General features: G+C 35.6%; 1 protein-coding gene across 2 annotated transcripts in view; it reads left to right on the top strand.

The window, feature by feature from the left end:
* Positions 1 to 18,527, top strand: part of LOC145674861 (uncharacterized) — a 45,360-nt gene extending 26,833 nt beyond the window's left edge. Inside the window, exons 3-5 of one of the 2 annotated variants that reach the window (XM_081745096.1) lie at positions 2,553 to 2,712; positions 7,904 to 8,006; positions 15,012 to 18,527. In XM_081745096.1, the coding sequence (XP_081601222.1) occupies positions 2,553 to 2,712; positions 7,904 to 8,006; positions 15,012 to 15,117 (369 nt within the window). In that variant the 3' untranslated portion in view covers positions 15,118 to 18,527. The remainder of the gene's footprint in view (positions 1 to 2,552; positions 2,713 to 7,903; positions 8,007 to 15,011) is intronic. The other variant, XM_081745098.1, reaches the window with a different exon arrangement.
* Positions 18,528 to 20,186: the final 1,659 nt, after the last annotated feature.

The following is a 20,186-nucleotide window of genomic DNA, read 5'->3' as shown; positions in this document are numbered from 1 at the left end:
GAATGAATTAAAGAAGCTTTCGTTTCTTTACTAGATAAAGTCGAGGAATTTTGGGGAATGTCTGTTCAAAGTTTAGTTAGTGAAAACTGCGTACATGACTTTTATTTCCCCTCCACAGTCTATCTATTCCTTGCTGTATGAACTTTTCTTTGAAGTTAGTTTATTATTTCTTTTCATGTACTTATTTCATCTCTCATATTTTCGTCTATTAAGATTAGTTTATTGTTTTTCAAGAATTAAGACATTCTCCTTCAGTGTGCAATATAATAGAGATTTCATAGTGTATTGATAAAAGTTCGGAAAAATTTGTATCTTAATCTGTAGCTTAAGTAGAATCTTTAAGTTTTCTTGAACAGCATTAACATACTATTTTTTCTATTTTAAAATTCCAGAATAAATTATTTGTATGAATGTCTTATTTAGTGCACTGGTTATAATACAGTGAATTAGAAATGCAAAAAGCAGTCTTTTTTGGGATTGTTTTTTCATATATATATATATAAAAGCTTTTCTTAATTTTTAGATGGAAATCTTTTTGACTTATGTTTTCCTACTTATGTACCCCCTTTTGTACTGGATTCTACAACGAAAGAAGTGTCCTTACAACATCCACTACTTACGTTGAGTGTGTGGCTGTCTGTCTTTATTGGTTATCGAACTGATTTCACTGCTAAGCTGCAAATGTAAGTTACGCAACCCAACATCTTACTAGGGACAAGTTGGTTATGTAATCACAATATCATGTTTCTGAAAGTTACACATCTTGACGTGTGGTGTGCAGGTTGCCTAAATTTACATCGACAGACAAGAAAAAAAACATCATCTTAGTTCCAGAAACCCTTTATTGTGAGCTTCAGACTTTATTAGAACGCAATATAAGTTCAATTGAGAAAATTAGTCATGAACAATCATGCTGTTTGATGTTAGTTTAATACTAGTAACAGGTCATCATTTAAAGAATTTATTCCGTCTTTCTCTATATGGTGTATTTGCGTTTTAAACCTTCCGCTGGAATTGTAACGACCTCAATAAATAATATGTACTTACACACAAGTATTCCGCATGACTTCCTACGTAAAATGTTTACAAAAAATAATAATAATAATAATAATAATAATAATAATAATAATTTTTGTATCAGTTTATGCATAAATAATAAATAAGTTTGTTCCACGGAGTGTAACTACTATTTTCAGAACAATTATTGCTAATATTAATTTTTTACTAAAACATGACGGTCGTTAAATATTATTCTAATAGCTTTACAAACATTTCGTTCGAACTAGGAAACTTACTGCGTCTACTAATTTGCCCTTTTTCTTTCCTATCCATTGACCGGTTATCTTTGATTATTGAACAGCAGAATGCAGTTTTTTTTTCTTTATGATAGAAAACAAAAGGTGGGGCACACTGTTATTTCTTCGTAAAAGTTGAAATATTCATAAAAGCTCTAAATTTCCCAAGCCGTGCAAAAAAAGTTCTTTTTGAGTCCTTGCATCTCTGGTGATAATCAAATTACTTTCTTGTAAAGCATTTGCTGATAAATAATCACACTAAGGCAGGAGTTTCTCGATACAAAAAGTATATACCATCCAACTTTATACTAATCCTGATTCTTGAATATACTATCCGTATTGGGGTGGCGAGTAATGTGGGTGAAGCTTACATTCTGGTACTTCGCGGTAGGAAATCGGATTGTGATTAATGAACACACAATCTAGTGTAATGAACACACCAAACTGAAATAAGGACTTTTCACGAAAAGTTGTTTTTCAAGTGCATTACTTATTCCTATGCATCAGTTGAACATTTTCCGTTTAATCTTGTCTAATCCCGGAACAAGGCATACTTTCATAGCCCCAGTGTTGCATATGGACGTTTGGGCCAAACAAACTCATTTCTTCTAACCATATGTAATCTGAATAAATAAAGAATTTGTTTAAACCAAAACGAATTTTAAAAAGGCGTAGCTATTGCCAATCGTGTTTAGTACGCATATAGTTCCCTGTTCTTCCATTTTAGATATGTACATTTAGAAGTATAAATTCGTAGTTAGGATCCGAAAAGTAAAGGACCTTAAAGTGGAAAGAGCTCTTAAGAAAACGTTAAAATGGAAAAAGATGTCCGAAAAATTGAGGAGGGCCTATAAAATATTCATTTACAATGTGCCACCTAGTAACTGTTGCATGCAATAAATAAATAACATGTTGTGATTCATTATAAACCTGTCTGTTCAGCGCCTAGCATTATCAATAAGTTGTGGTTAATTGTTGTCACATAAAGACGTTTGCGTCCTACGTGTTTTTGGTGGCAGTTAAGCAATTGTTAATTTATACGAAAATATTAGAAAAAGTTAACCTAAGAATGAAAAAGGGGGGGGGGAACAGAGTGACGGGTTCTGACTCCCCTGCATGTGATTTCCATATATGCCTTCTTAAGATATGTAAAGGAAAGATGACGTGTCCGCTGCTTTAGGGCCTTACTGATAATTTATAGATTATTACTTAAACTAAACTTCGTTAATGTATACATGTTTGTTTTTATTTTTTCAGATGGCTTACCTTGCTTTAGCAAAAGGAGGAACTTCTTCCAGTACTGCCTGCAACATGGTGTCAAAGATTATCTGTGATGAGGTTGCTGCCTACTATAGTTACAAAGGTCAAAAAGGAAAGATGGTGTTTCGAGAGTTACTAACGTGCAAAACTGTTATAGGTAAATACTGCATCTATAGGCAAACTTCGTACTGTAGATTATGTCAATTTACTACTGTGCTTTAGTTGAATGTCATATATGTTTGACCGGAGACTTTTTACTACATTTCCCCTTATCAGTTTCTTTATATAGGATGTAGCAATATAAATTCTGGATTACTAAAGCAAAATTTAGCATCACTTTATTGGATAATTGACTGAAGAATGCAGATTGTGATTAACGTAGCAGTTCTTTGAGTTGGGTTCAGTTGAAGATAAAGAGTCCTGTCGTAATGTAGTAGCCTCATGTGGAGATTAGGTAGGCCTCGTGTGGAGATTAGGCAGGTGGCACCTTGTTGAAACTATCCGTTCATTTTTGACAAGTTCCATTGGAAGGACGAATAACTTGTAGCCATATTCCTGTTCAGCGTCTTCTATCAGCTTTTCCTGAAGCAATCATTCCTTCTGGGAATCTATCCTAGAGAGGCTGAACTTCTGTGCGAAACAGTAGTATGATAATAGGCTGAATTGATTTTCGCATTTTTATATACGCGGCGGAGTGTTATCACTAGGAATACCGAGGGAGCTTCTCGAATACACAAGGAGCTCCCTCGTAGATATGTAGATAACATACACGCCTTTCGCGCTGGAGCCCCGGGTTCAATTCCCGGCTGTAGGTTCGCGTCTCATAGCCTCGATGCTGAACGAGACGACAAACTAAAATCAAAAGTAAATCGAACCCTCGGCGTAACTTTTGTTAAAAATTCTAACAAAATAATATCAGTCAGTTGTTGTACATTTTGTTATGGTTATCCAGACAGTTTACCACAGTAGTGTGAAAAATTACTTCATAAATAGCTTAGATGATCATTTTTGAGATCACTTGGATCTGGCAACTCAGGATATATTTTATACAAAATGCATCAGTTATGCGTATTGTTATACTCGTTCATATCATGGTACCGTAGTAAACAAAGTGCACCACCTTCCTCTAAAGCAATTTAAATAAATCTTACAGATTTTATGTCCGAAAGAACATACAAGCTAATGGGTTAAGAACATTAAAATAACTCCTTTACTTTTGTATAAAGATGCTAGCTGAAGTGCCTGGCACTGCAGAGGAGGAATAAGTTTATAGAAAATTATTCGCCCTACGGCCTCGCAGCTCAAAAACACGCGAGTAAACCGAATATCGGTTCAAATTCCTTGGAACTTCACCTCTAGTCTCCCTCGTTTGCTCAGCGTAAGTTTCTGCACTTCATGACCCTGCAATCATGCCGAATTTTAACAGTCTTCAATTTCTGAAAAACAAACCGGTAAAATTCGGAAGAGAAAAGCACGCGAAAGCCGTAACAATAACATTTGTCCCATCGTTTGGAGGTTTACCTAATCATCCATACTTTTTTGGCAGTATGATCTCGTATTTCATAGCTCTAATAATACTGGGTTTCAACTATATTTTCCAATTTCAAGACAATAACCACTTCAGAAACCTCATACCAAATTTCAATTCCTAATCCCCTAGACTCACATGTTTGTTCGGCCTGCGGCCTCGCATCTCGTAAACCTGGATTCATGCCTAATTTCAATTCCAGAAGAGAAAAGCATGCGATAGCCGTAACAACATTTTCCCATTTTTGTCCTCACCGTTTTTTTTTTTTTTTTTCTCCTACGTTTGGATAAGCCTGCAATCATACTGAACTTGAACTATTTATTCAAATTTTAAGACAGTAGGCACTTAAGATTTATTAATAAATGTTACGGGATTCAATTCCCAGTGCGACTCGTATGGCTTGGATTCCACGTTAAGTTGTAAATCCACGTCTTATATAGGTTCGCTGCTGAAATAGACGCTAAACTCTATATCACTTCACCTCGTGAGGTATTCTATTTTTAAATAAGGTTTAAACTACTTTTCTTTCTTAACCTCCTCCTGCCTCCCCTTTGGACATGCACCAAACAATGAACATTTCCACTATTTTATTATTATTATTATTATTATTTTCCCTATAAACATTTATTTATTTTTCTTCCCTACATGGCAGGAACAATTTGGTACATAAATGTTGAAATTCTTTTCAGGATACTGAAGTATATCAAACAATAATAATAATAATAATAATAATAATAATAATTATTATTATTATTATTATTATTATTATTATTATTATTATTATTACTCTGTAAAAATCAGAGTTAGCTGATTACGGGAAACTTTTATTTAATCCAGATTGTTCATGATTTTGCATTAGAATTAAACTTTGTCGTACATGACATCTGTTAATTGTATTTGGTGTGATAATACGATTTTATGTTTTAATCTCACCCATTCCCAGTTATAAAAATACAAGTCAGTCACTGAACCGTTCAAATGAACCGATTCATTGTAGTGAGCGAACTACTGAGCGACGAATCTGAGAGGTGAATGGTTTTGCCCATCACTAATATGACATAGTACGTAAGATAACTTGGTATTCCTAGGGTTGACTTACCCTTCTAGTTGAATCTTGGAATAACTCTAAAACGAGTGGGGGGAAACTTTTGTGTCTACTTCTATTTCCCGGACTAGTGTGCATTCATGCAGATAAGGTTAGGTCTAATCTATAGAGCAGCCCTGCCCACGGCGAGCAGATTGTGGAAACTCTCCTCGTGAACGCTCACGAGCATTCTACGGGCAAATACCATTGTTCGTGCTTCGTGGATCTTCGGATTTCGTCCTTAGAAGAGCGCAAGTGTTGTCAACCTTGGCGGTAATCACTAGCTTACCAAAAAAAAAAGTATGTATGGTAACTGATTGCCATTTAGTGTAAAGTGTTTTTTTACAATGTGGTAACCGTTAACTATAGACAATACAAACTTGTAACAGCAATCAAATGATAAACTATGTATGTTCCTTTTCTTCTTTTTTCTTTCCTTTTGTTAAAGAAGGATGTGGGTTTGTTATATCCGAGTGTGGGTTTGTTATATTATGTTGTTTCGCTTTTTAGGAAAAGAGATAATCTGTTGATACGAAAAAAAACTGTAGCACTTATTTGTAATTATCTAAGTATTATCTCCAGAAAATTAGCTTATGCATGTATGTGTGTACGAATAGGCTTAGCAAGGGGTTGGTTGTAGAGATTAGAAGCCACTATTACACTATCAATAGGAAGAATAGTATTTCTTACTCCACTTTTAAAGTTACTTTGATCGCAAAGAATCAAACAAAATATTAAGAGAGCCAAAGAGATTTTCCATTTTTAAGAGTGACCGTTAGTGACTGCAATTAGTTTTTTTTTTTTTTTTTTTAACAAGGAGTGTCTTTTTAATAAGGAAAAATGTATTGTCCCTGGGTGGTTGCTTGCCGGTGGCTTGTTAAAAGTGAAAAAGAATGTTAAATCATTTCAACGACTGAAGCTACACGCTTGTCTTTCTTCGATAGTTACTGACTGATTTTGAAAGTCACAATGTTGTAGGCCTACTGTAATAGCGTAGGTCTACTGTAATAGCGTAAATTCGGAAGGAAACGTTCCAACTGAATGATACGAACAATTATTCCCAATGTCTTGAACATGAAACGTGGGTTGCACGGATAACGCTTAAAGTAGGCTGGACTGCACTGGAATTTCCTTCCGGCAAATTAGTGTTTGGTCGGAACTCAGTTCTCCTGTGTAATTGTCTCAACAACATTATAACATTTCTTTTAGATAATAATAACTAACTAACTCAATGGCCTATGGAACCCGAAGGTTCAATGCCGCGTTTACAAAATATTTCCTCTAACTTCTGTCCTTAGCCAACTGGATCCAGTTTCTACTCTGTACTCTTATTTCTACAAGATCCATCTTAATATTGTCTTCCCATCTATGCCTAGGTCTTCCTAGTGGTCTTCTTCCAATTGGGTTTTCAGTTAAAATTATGAAAGCGTTTCTAATTTCTTCCATTCTGGCTACATGGCCTGCCCACCTGAGCCTTCTACACTTAATAACCCTAATAATGTTAGGTGAGCGGTATAAACTATGCAATTCCTAGTTATGATTTTCCTCCAATCCCCATTTTCATCCCTCTTTGGTCCGAATAATAATAATAATAATAATAATAATAATAATAATAATAATAATAATAATAATAATAATAATAATAATAATAATAATAATAATACGCATTATTATTATTATTATTATTATTATTATTATTATTATTATTATTATTATTATTATTATTATTATTATTATTATTATTATTATTTTCAACCTCCCGTCCTTCTCCTATCAATCTAGCAACGAAAGGCGTTTACAACTTAGCAAATGTGAAGCGAGTGACAAGTTACAGACCGAGTGCTAATGTAATACAACGTCACGAATTGTGTAAGCAAGCTAAAAAGGTCTGAAACATTTCGTTTCTGACTTTTGCAGTCGTTTTTACGTCTGTAAGATGACATGTTTAATATTAGTTTCTTTCTTTCTTTCTTTCTTTCTTGTTCATTTGTTAGTTACTTCAACGCTAACTGTAACCTCTATCATGCGTCTTCCTCGACCAAAAAACGTACCAATTTTATTTCCTGCAGTGTTTTCGCGACACTGCTTTCGAAATGAGGAGGGGGAGAGCACACCTGCACATTTCACGCTTGCGTCTGCTCAATGCTTATCATCGTGCGAATTTCTGACCAGGCTTGGCCATAGGTTTTTTGCCATCATGTGTGGTTGGCAACACTTATCGGATGCAGTGGAAGAAGCGAAGCTAGCAGCACCTGTGCTCACCTGTTCTTATCTTCGCTCGTGCTCGCTCACGCTTTGGCTCCGGGAGCCAATTCATGAACAGGCCTGCTATAGAGCCTTCAAAATTATCTTACTGGCAGCATTTATATAGCTTGCCACTGTTGGTAATATGTTGAGCTGTCAGAACAACGTTACTTCTACGCCAATTCTTTATGTTCAGTTATCTCTTATAATGGGGTTGACCCGCTCACTAAAATTACCAAATTTAACAACATTGTTTTCTGTACTGCTGGGTTCGGACCAGTGGCAAAGATCTTAACTCTGAATCATGTTCCAGGTACGGCTTAGAATGGGCCACTGACTTATCTTCGTTCGAATTTTTTGAATCGCTGTATACGGCAGTGAAGGAATCTTAATTTTTGTCTGGAAACATTATAACTGTACTAGCAAGTTAAACGTAATTTGTGCGTAATGCTTAAGTCATTCCTATAAACGAACTTAGTCTCTGTATTTCAGATACTTTGAGACGCGTTCATAACCAGGAAGATCTAACGGACAATAAAATTGCAGAGATGATCGGGCATTGGTTGGCCAGAGCAAAGTTTAGGATAGAGAAAAGGTAAATAGAAATTTTCAGAAGTAACTGAGGAACACTTATTGTACAGTTAAGTTTTTGAAGGAACATTGTTATTCATATTAGTTTTTCTTATTTAAAAACGTAGCTAAACATACATTTTAATTCAATGTTGAAATTGAGCAACTTCCGATTTTCTGTACACTAATGTGGAATTTTCATTCTAAAAAAATATATTTATAAGTTTTGTTTATGGAAAAATCAGTTATCTCAATTTAGACATTGAACAATTTTTTTTAGTAGTGAGCTGTTCATTATCGGATACGGAGGTAGTCTACTCTCCATTTCAGCGTTATAGACCCCTGGGTTCAAACAACTATATCTTCGAGCCCAGTTAAAGTAGGGACATGAAATATGCACCCTTTTACTCACTGAAGTGTTTACTTTAACAGGTTATTTGCTTGCAACTCTCTGCTTAATACTTTAGGTTATAAAATAAAAAATGTATTTAAAAATGTATTTTTTTTTATTTATTTATTTTTTTTTTGCAATACAAGAATGATATTTTTACTGAATATGAATGAAAGTATACTAAACAAAAGTGCAGTAGTATTTTTAAAATTAATTTTATATTTGGTCTAGGAATTAATTCGTGCGGGTGGACAAGAGATGGCGCAACGAACGGAGCGTCCCACAGTTCCGTGTATCCACACATGTGTTGCAAACCCCTGTCATCGCGTATCATTCGTAGTATAGGGCAGTGGATTAAAGCGTCAACAACATCAGTTTGTAGTTAAGTGAACATGGCGCAATTTGTGCCTGATAAAGTGTTTTTGCGGAGTGTCCTGCTGCATTACTTTAACATGCAGAAAAGTGCGACTGAAAGTCATCGTATTTTGGTGGAAGTGTATGGTGACCATGCTCTAGCTGAGCGAACGTGTCAGAAGTGGTTTGCACGGTTTAGAAGTGGTGATTTCGGCTTGGCAGACCAAGAGCGAGCTGGACAGCCAAAAAAATTTCAAGACGAAGAATTGACAGCATTGCTCGAGCAGGATTCGTGTCAAACGCAGGAACAACTTGCAGCAGCATTAGGCGTTGATCAAACAACAGTCTCCAAACGCTTGAAAGCCATGGGAATGATTCAAAAGATGTCACATTGGGTTCCACATGAATTGAAAGACAGAGACGTTGAAAGACGAAAAACCATTTGCGAATTGCTGCTTCAACGACAGAGCAGAAAGGGGTTTCTGCATCGAATTATTACGGGTGATGAGAAGTGGATCCATTACGAGAACCCTAAACGAAAAAAGGCCTGGGTGAAACCAGGTGAACCAGGTCCATCACAACCAAAACGAGATATTCACTGTGCAAAGGTTATGCTGTGCATATGGTGGGATATGAAAGGTGTGGTGTACTATGAGCTGCTGCAACCGGGTGAAACTATGAATGGAGAACGTTGTCGACGACAATTAATGCGTTTGAAGCAAGCTCTGGCCAGAACACGACCAGAATGGGAGAACAGACATGATAAACTTATTGTTCAACATGATAACGCTCGCCCACATGTCGCAAAACCGGTCAAAACCTATTTAGAAAATGTCGGATGGGAAGTTTTATCCCACCCGCCGTATTCACCAGACGTTGCTCCTTCGGACTACTACTTGTTCGATTGCATGCACAACGATTTGATTGGACAGCGGTTTACTTCTTCAGAAAATATCGAAACATGGGTCTCTGACTGGATCGCTTCCAAGGATAAGGACTTCTTTCGCCACGGAATCCGTACATTGCCTGACAGATGGGCGAAAGTGGTGGCTAGCGATGGACAATATTTTTCTTAAGGTATTTACAGGTGCGTACCAACCGCACGAATTAATTCCTAGACCAAATAGTTAATGTACAATAAGTTATTTTGTTACATGTACCATTCTCTGCCCGTAACTCTATTAGCGAAGAACGGAAAGCACTGAAGTACGCTGCATTGAATGGCAATATTAACAACGTATACAGTTTTAGTTCAGATACAGACAAAAAGTCCGAAATTACAATATGACAATAGTCGTATTTTTTACGATCAGTTACCACTCAGCTGTTGCGACGTTGCCGCATGGAACTTCATGAGTCAGCGTTGCGCGCCGCGCGGGAAGCAGAAATTGTGGCTGTGTTTGTTCTCGTGTGGTTTCTTTATCTTTGTGTGTTTTTTGGTTAGGTAGTAATATAAACAATGGAAAAGCATCATTTTCGAAGTTTCGAGAAACAGTTTATAATAAATGCAAGATCATTTTTTGATTTGGAGAAACAAAACAATGCTCCACAATTTTCGTTCTCCCAATCCGTCAAAAGAACTGCCGAATGCTTAAAGGTGTCTGAAAAAACTGAAGCGTGTTTCAAGTGAGTTTCGCAATAATAGTGTCCTAGAATCTCCGGAAAAAAACAGGTTCGCCGTCAAACAAGTTGGTTATAACTGAATTCCTTCAAGGGTGTATTCGCCGGAAGCTCCACGAATTTTATGTGCGAAGAGAGTATCCAACGGTAAAGAAACTTGGAACAGATAAGAAAGGACTTTACTGATGCTCCAGAAATGAGTGAAATTTCGTTATGGCGTGTGTTGCGAAAACTGGGATTTCGGTATAAAAAGTTTAACAAGAAACCAGTTCTAATGGAAAGTGTTAAGATTGCTGGGCAAAGGGATCAGTTTCTACGGCTGTTGAAATTTCACATACATAATAATTTTAATGTCTTTTACACCGATGAGTCTTGGTGCGGTGCGAACCATTCTGCCAAGTTTGGATGGCAAGAGCAAATTCTGCCAGAAAAAGACACACCAGTGTATGACTACTACCGGAGTGCTGTTCAACAGGTTTCGGGTTGGAGAGGGGGCATTGGCAACGAGGAGGGATTTCTTGATGGAGCCGAAGTGTGTTTTGTTGGAAAAAAGGGAACTCTGGATTACCATTCCGAGATGAACGCCAAGCACTATACAGAATGGTTTCAACGTATCATTCAGCTTTTGCCGGACAAATCAGTCGTGGTTTTAGATCAAGCACCATATCATACTATGCTGAATCCTGAAACTCGAAACCCAACTATGCGATGGAAAAAAGACGACATAATTAAATGGCTGGAGAAAAATCAAGTTCCTATTCCGTACTACGTTCAAACTTCCAGTGAACTTCACAAAAGTATGCTATTGAATATCGGCAGGCCTTATTTCAAAGAGCAGGAACGTCTTCTAGAAACAGTTGTGCGAAATACTGAAAACAAAACAATCAAACTTTTGTGGCTCCCTGTGGCACATTGCGAATTGAACCCTATAGAGTTGATATGGTCTTATATAAAGAATGAGGTTGCAAAGAAAAATAAAACGTTTCGTGTCGATGATGTGTGTGTTCTTTGCAAAGATGCCTTTAAAAATGTTCCCGTCTGTGTATGGAGAAATGCAGTTCGTCACGTACGAAAAATAGAAGATCACTATTACAGTACGCAAGAGTATTTGGTCGTGCCTTGGAACCCTTTATAATCAACACACAAGATTCGTATGAAGCTTCGAGCAGTAGTAGTGACAGTGAAATCCTGGATTCGGATTCGGACGAATAAACAAGTAAGTATTTAAAGCAATTATTTAAAAATGTATATGCTCGATTATATGTGTGCAATTCTCTTGAAAAAAAAAATGTTTATAGAATTATGTACAGCGCTTTTTTAAAGTAGAATTTGTTACATATTTTTTTCTCCTGTTAAATCACGCTCGCCTTCTCACAAGAGGCAGAATGTCTGGCAACAGAGGGTCTGCAGCGTTGCCACAGCGAAGTCGGAGAGAGCCCCTCTCCCATACTGGTGATGCGTTAGCCTTCTGCGTAGGCGAATTCTGTAACAACGTCGCACAAAGGAAATCAGCTGGCAGTGAGATTTTTTTCCGCGAAAGAGCTCGGAACTTGCTGATTAAATATATAATTTATTATTTGCGATATTACAACATTACACTAACTTCTGTTTTATAGATATAACATATTTTATCTAAATCGTTTTAATATGCCTGCAGCCTTGTTAGATTCGGAAATCGCATGGGATCACAATATCGGTATTTGTATAGAGATGAAAGGAGTAAACATGACCAAACTTGCTCATTGCAATCAGTAATAATCACATGTTGAACTGTGTGAATGGCGATTTTAAGAGGCCCGTCGTTTCTGAAATATATCATGTGAAACTGGTTAGTTTATGAAAATGGCTAAAAAATACACAGTTTTGAGTACATTTTTACTCAACTTTTCCTAGTTACACGTAAATAGCATAAGGAGGCTTTAAACACAGGGGTCTATAACGCTGAAATCTAGAGTAAATACAATTGAGAATTATGTGGTTAGGAAATGGATCGACTGCGTAGCGCAGTTGGCAGAACATTGATACAACAATCCAAAAGTCCCGGAGTTCTTTCCCTCTACAGTTACATTAATTTTCACTCTTTAGAATAGTAATTTAATCTTAATTTCATGTATTTAAGCTCCTCATTACACTTTGTGTTAATGTCAGTGGAATAAAATTGTATTTTTGTGTACTACGGTTATCTGTTCATCATTTGGAACGTTTCGTGCGAATCATGTAACATTAACAGTTGTGATGATGTTAAAGTATTTACTGTAAACTTATTAAATAGGTAAATGTTGACACTTTTCGAGAACGCTAGGATGATAGAAGGTAATTCTTAACGTAATATTCTCACATTTGTCATGACAGATTTGTATGCTTTAATGATACTATTCATATATAGAAACTTGACTCCCTTGTGCAATGAATGTTACATTTGAGAAATCCATCAAATGTGTGTTTATTGGAGACCAGGTTTCGAAGGGAAGTGTTTCTGCATTTTCATAATTTAAATATGGAAAGGTAAACAGTATTCATAAATGTCCTTTATTCACCAAGTTATTTGATTTTCACTTCCCATATGTTTAAATATTTTTTAACAAGATTTTTAACAAAGTTAATCCACAGGAAGTTTCCAGTATCTTTGAGTTTTTAAAAGATCGTCTTATTTTAGCTTTCTGTTCTTATTTGTGTACTTGTAGTTTCTTTTTAATATATTTTAACTCCTAAAAAAGTTTAGTACAGAAGTCCTTAGTGCAAAGACGGGTGGAAGGTGGTAACATAAATATAATCGAAATTAAACTGTATCAGTGTCGTATCCTTAGTTTTCGGTGTTGCTAAATTAATAGTGACGTTTAAGTCCAAATTCAAGGTCAATATAAGTGCCGAATAAATAGGTTTCTGGGTCGTTAAAATATAGGGACTTTCTGGATAAATTTTAAGTTCATTTTCAGTCTTTATTGGTATAACAGTTGAGACGGGGTGAAAAATGTCTAAATTAATCGAGATTAGTGTCGAATCCATTAGTTCTGGGTCGCAAAGCTGATTAGCTATATTTCCGATGATATTTAAAGCAAAGTTGAGCATCCATTTTTATATACGGATGTATTTTAGATTTACTTACACATCTTGAGTCGAAAGAAGATTCAAGGTTTTTCATTTCATATTTCATAGGTGACGAGACTTCATCATGTAAATCAGGTTACTAAATAAATTTCAGAGTAAATGATTTATTGCGTTGTGTAGGAATTTTTATTGCGCAAGTCTTGCAACTTCATAATAAAATACGTTTTTTTATTATTCATTATTTTGTTGATCACGGAAAAATATATGTATCATCGTTTTCTTTCTTTTTTGTCGTTTTTCCACCAATATGGGAAAGACTGAGTAGGTAATTAGATTACATATTCTGGAAAACTGGGAAAAGTCAAGGAACTCTTCCCGTAATTCTTGTCGCCAGCTTGTGAACGTTTGCCTTGGAGACACGAAATCTTTAAGGGCAGGAAAGCCTCTACTGGAATAAAAAGAAAATGAGCAACGGTTTCTTTCGTGACTTGCTCATTCTAGCTTTTTTCTGCCATATTGATCTAGGAGACTGCCACTCTACTCATTTGGTTTTGTGATCGTGCCGGTACAGGGAACTTGGTAAGTCGTCACTTGTAATGATATTCTGTAAAACATCTGGATTTTCACTACGCTTTTAATGGCGTGAGATTTTTTTCGGTACAACAGCTCAGATTTTTCTCATCTCCAGTTCGTTGGTAAAAGTATGATACCGTCATTTTGTGATTGAAGTTAAGCTCGTCTGCTATTACGCAAAAAGATTTTAGAGTGTTTAACATTTACATCATGCGTGTACGTTGCATGCATTTTAGACAGGACCTTGGTTCCCACTGTTCCCCACCATCAAAAAAGTGCCTGGAACCTCTCAACATCTGCGATCGCGACCAAGCGGCATCGCCGTAGGTTTGTTTTGCCTTTTGTACAGTTTCGGTTACGTTGTACCAAAGTTCGACACAAAACTTGATAAAATACTGTTGCTCGTAACTTCTTTCTCACATTTTCATGACGGGGTACAACTTAGGTCACAACGTTGAACCTTCATTTCACCTCTACACCAAAATGTTAACACTGACACATGACGCGTACGTACTGTGGTAAGTCATGCGCGCAGTGTTACCAATTTGTGACTTTAGAATCACCTTACAACTTTATTTACACACCTGGTACAAAATACAGTGAACTCCCAATTATTCGCGGGCGGATTATCTACGATATTAAATGAAAATTACAACGGTAGAATAAGATATGCAATAACGCCTATAACAGAACGTTACACCGAAACATGTAACACCATAAATAAAGGAAATGTAGGGAAGTGGAAGCACGCATATGGAAAGAAAATTCATTAAGTCATAATTGCATGTGAAGGACCACTGCTGTAAGTGAATATCGCTGTAAAGATTATTTGTGTCCGTCCTTTTTGGTCTGTTTTGTTGATTATCTGTGGTTACTATACCGGCCAATTCTGTGGATAATCGGGAGTTTACCGTATTAATAATAACTTCAAATAAGGATTTGAGATGTAAGTGTACGCTAGCCTAATTCCTTATTACCCTTCTGTGTTTGAAGAAATGTTTTTGTCAGTATTAAGCCTAATTTCGTAATTTCCTTTTTTCTTAGGACAAAAACAAGTAGTCCATCCGGCGATGAGGGCATTGTCCCGCAACATGATGTCTCTCAAACAGGCGTGTCTGAAGAAAGCGCAACATTGGGGTCGGCGAAATAGTAAATCATGTTCTAGTTTGTTGCGGGCCGTTTTCCCCAACATTGCTTGTACCTTGTAACATTGTAACATTTCTTGTACACTCATGTCCAAAATCGTTGTCGCATATCTGTAACTGTCTTCTTGTAAGAATATAATTTGATAATGATTTTGCAGTGTAGTTTTAATACTGATACTATGCGTATAATCGGGAAATGTATATTTGTGGTAAATTTCATAGGAAAAGAAGTATAAATACGAAAATTAGAGAGAATAAAACAAAATGTTACTAAATGGACAAGGAAGTTTTATTTTCGTTTTATTGTTATTTACTGCTCTTTTGACATGAAATTTGCTGCATACAGGTCTTTACCGATTAAATACATACTAACATTATAAGAAGTACCGGGAGAATTCGTTATCAAATTATATTCCTACAACATATTTATAGACATGCGACAATAATTTTGGACATGAGTGTACCTTGTACTCAAGACTGAATGCGTCTTTATTCCAAAGTCTCGGCTTTGTTTTCTATTTTAATTATTGTAGTTGTAGATTATTTCGGTGTTGGTTGTATGTTGTGTTAGGTTGAGATGTCGTGATGTCTTAAATGTTACCAAACTGTTAATAATGTAACTATTGTATTAGTTACAAGAGATGGAAAGTAAATTGTGAAAGTAAACGTACATACAGGGTGGCTCAAAAGTAGGTATACAGTACCGTACTGATCAGCTCATTGAATTTTATATCATTTCTTAATGTTATTGCTTAGTTTATTATTTATTCTTAAAGCCTTTTGCTTATACCTTAATCTCGGAACAGTCGAAGCAAATAAGCCCACAAGCTAGAATGTTAAACTTGATCAATGCGGGGTTGTATACCTACTTTAGGGCTACCCTGTATATCGGGTATCAAAAATTCAACCGACGAACTTCGAGAGGTGATTCCTCACATCAAAATAAGGGAAAATATTTATATGAATTCGTGGTCAAAAGTCCATAGTTTCGGTGCTATAGGATGCGGAAACGTGAAAAGTTTAAGGATTCATAGCCGCACTACTATAGGACCAATCTTAGTCGGGTCAAGACATCACTTAGAAACTAGTATGCACTCTATTCAAATATCCATGTTTCAGAATCATGCGGTAAAGGCGCAACGAATTGTACAGAGGAACTTGAGGTATTTCATGACTTCTCTTTTAAGTTACAATATGTTGTGTGGTTGCATAACTTCTGAAAAATATTTTTAGTGTATGTTGTGTGTGGTTGCATAACTTCCGAAAAATATTTGTTGCTGCATGAAAGGGAAAATGAAATTAGTGATTTTCGATTACTAATAGTAAAATGAAATGATTCTTAAATGGCATCCATATGACTATTGCCATTAATGCTTAATTAGTACTTAAAAGTATCTCCTCGTACTCCAACTTCCTCTATACAATTCGTTGCGCAAGTACCGCAAATATTTGGATATTTGAATAGGGCGCATACGGTTTTATAAGTGATGATCCGACTACGTTCGCTCTCATAATAGTGGAGCTATTTGCCCTTAAAAGTTCGTTTTTTCACGTTTTCGGCAGCCTATAGCTCTGAAACTATGGACTTTTTTTCTTTTAATGTGAGGTATGACTTCCCCAAGTTTGTCCCTTGAATTTTTTGACACCTGAAATATTACCGAGATAAACTTTCACTTGTGAATAAAATTCTAAACCTGTTAAAAATGAAGTCAAATCTGTTAATATAATATCTTAATTGATAGCATGATATTTCTTATCTCAATTCCGGTGCATTTCAATTCTCACGAAGAATCTTTGGTCAGAATTTGTTTTGTAAGACGTTCGAAATGCGATGAAAACAGTTACCATCAAGTCGTGCGTGAAAGTAAAAGGATCACACATAGATTGCTCAGGGAGCTTCATATGCAGAACCAGGGATACAAGCATGCTTTTCGAAATCTAATAGACTGCAGATTGATGCAAAAGCAGGGAAGTGTAGATACAATAAAAAATAGAAATTGGAAAATAAGTCTCAGATAAATAATATTTAAGGTGAGTGGTACGGAAATTGAGATTTTTAATAATATACGGGGTGTTAACTATACCGACAAACTGTAGGAGGTGATTCCTTACATCAAAATAAGAGAAAAAGTTCATATGGATCTGTGGGTAAAACTGCTTATTTTCAGAGTTAGGGCTGTCCAGAATTGCGAAAAGCCAAATTTCAAAAGGCGTTATTTCGAATTCGAGAAACTGTGGACGGTGATCCTTATTAGCGTAAAGGAAGTCACGCATACGGAATCCTAAAATGCATCTTTCATTAATGTTCAATGGGTGTACAGAGTATTCCATACAGGGTGAAATTCCCAGACATGCCATCAGCCTAAATTTGACTGACTTTGATTCGTCCAAAGTAGGCAAACGATAAGTCTTGATAGCAGTGAACATGAAATCCTTTGGCGCGATATCGGAAGTGTTAATGATCTTCAGCAACACGGTCTCTCGTACTCGGTCAAACGAATGCTGTAAGGTTTTCTTTCACGCTTAAAAATGAAGAAAACGTGAAATATACCGTGGCGAAATACATCGCATCACACGTTAATCCGAACACAAGAAAACATTGGGCTGCCGGTTCCTAACACTTCCGACTTCCCTCCGGAGCATTGGATGTCCATTGTTGTTAAGGCTTACCTCTTGGCTACTTTGTACCCTGTATACCTATTGAAAATTGACAAAATATGCACTTTTGGATTGTGTGTGTGTGGTTTCCTTTACACTAATAAGGACCACCATCCACGGTTTCTGGAATTCGAAATAGGGTCTCTTGAAATTTACCTTTTTCGCGATTTTGGACAGCCCTAGCTCTGAAACTACACACTTTTCGCCATAGGTCCATATGAACTTTTCCTATTTTGATGTGAGGAATCAGCTCTTACAGTTTGTCGGTACAGTTCATTAACAAAAAATATATATTCGTGAAGAGTTATGATGCTGAAAAAAATAGTGGAAGTAAATGTGTTTTCTCTATTTGAAATGATTACAAGGAAACAAGCCTTAGAAACACGTTAAGCGTACTGCAAAATGTAGCGCTGTTGCATGTATATTGTTTGAAACAAAATTTTAAATACCAGGGCTATTAAGAATTATCCTGGCTAATGCTGTCATGTCCTAATCATACCTTATTGTCGAAAGATTTATAAGGAAAATAATTGTAAAGGTACACAAGTGTTTTTGATAGTTTTTTTTTTCACTGTTACAACTATTACGTACGAATATGAAAGAATATTTCATAGTCATATCAATAACTATATCATAATCTTAACTACGTATCAAAATATATTTTTGTTTGTCAAACTGATAGTTTTGTTGTTCACAAAATAAACATGAGGTGATGGTTATACCTTTTTTTCGTTTTTTATTGTTCTAGTCATCTGAATAAAGGTTATTTTCAAATTGAAATATTCGTTGTCTGCTTATTAAATGAATATTAGACCATAACACACTAATGTAAGATTAATTAAATATTTTCTCTCATAATTTAGCGAGATGGCTTTATAACAGGATTGTCCTTGCAGGAACTGAGGGCTTCTGATCAAAAATTGCAATTGTCAGTAGAAATATACAAATTTAAATTTAAATTTCGTTGCGAATACTAACCGAAATGGTACTGCTATTTATTATAATTTATTTTTTTATTATTTTCGAATATCCTAAAATTAGGAATTCGTAGAAAACGAGGATAATCATTGCACTTCATATGATGAATTGGTTGTAGGGAAACAAGGTAAAGTTTCGCATTAAATTCAAGTTTTTTTTAGCTTAATTGTAATTGTTGTTTCGGAACTTAATTAAACTTTTGTTTTTGTTATTATGGCCTGAGTTCGTAATATTTTTAACCCGTCCGGATTTTCTGATTGAGTGGAATAGGTAACGTGATTACAAACTGATCAAAATTATCACAGGAGTGTATTATAAAATGGTGGCTTCCATCCAAGATCTTGTTACTATAATTACCGATGTCTTTCTAATTATTATAAATTCCCTAAAAAGGCAACATAATACATTTTTTTCTAATGAACACCCATTTATCCTGTTCACAAGAAAGCAAAACAATACATTCTACTTCGTCAATAATTATTTTATTAGTACTCGATAATAAAAAAAAGTGGACAGTCCATATATTTTGAATTCATTTCTGAATTATTTTCTCAGTTCTCTATTTCGTTCATTTGTTCGTGTCAGTTTGTAATATCAAGCATTTTACTACTTTAATAAAATCTTCAACATTACTAACAATAAAAAAGTATTTTTAATGTTAATATCGAAAAACAATACTGTAAATTATAATTTTACTTATTTGGTAATATGAAAATAGTCCTGTTTTGTATATTTGCAACGGAAATAGGAACCAAAATTCACTAAAATTTAAAAAACTAAAGTATAAAAAGTTGATATTTATTTTTTAATAATTTTGAGTTTCTAGAAGGTACTTTTTTTCACTAATGTATAAGAATTGCCCAAAAGAAAAGGCTCCAACTAGAGCTTTATTTACAGTGTCTGTGTGTGTGTGCAATATGCGAAGTATAGTTAACGTTGAACATGATACCTATACATAATTTCCATTAATATTGATCCCAGTGCATAAGAACTGAATGAATTGTTTCAGTGTACAAACACTGGGGTTACGAAGCCAGTTTCTCACAGGTGCACCTTTCACCTTCGGGTGACTGTTTTAAGGAGCCGAAGAGGTGGAAATCACATGGGAAGATGCACTTTTTCTGCACTAATAAATTGGATTACAGCTCCTTGCTCTGATCAGGAGGAATTTGCTGCACTCCTCCATGCGGCAAAACAACTTTCTTCTACTGAATAAACAAGGTCTAAGCTGCTCGGTACAACTGCAAACTGGCACACCGCACCATCTACCTGCAATCATATGTACCCTCTGTGATTCAGTACAATGCTGGTACAGTAAAAATGTCCTTTTCATTTGAGCATGCCTTACAAGTTTTTATCAGGTGTAAATTAGTTAGCGTTAGGTACCAGTTTACTTAATTTTGAAGTGTTTTATAATGTAAAAAGGAGGATTTTGTTA

This window comes from Thermobia domestica, chromosome 18 (assembly GCF_964235325.1).
Source record: "Thermobia domestica chromosome 18, izTheDome1.hap1.1, whole genome shotgun sequence".
Taxonomy (NCBI): domain Eukaryota; kingdom Metazoa; phylum Arthropoda; class Insecta; order Zygentoma; family Lepismatidae; genus Thermobia; species Thermobia domestica.
Note: the sequence above shows the minus strand (reverse complement) of the source record. Positions and strands in the feature narration are given on the sequence as shown.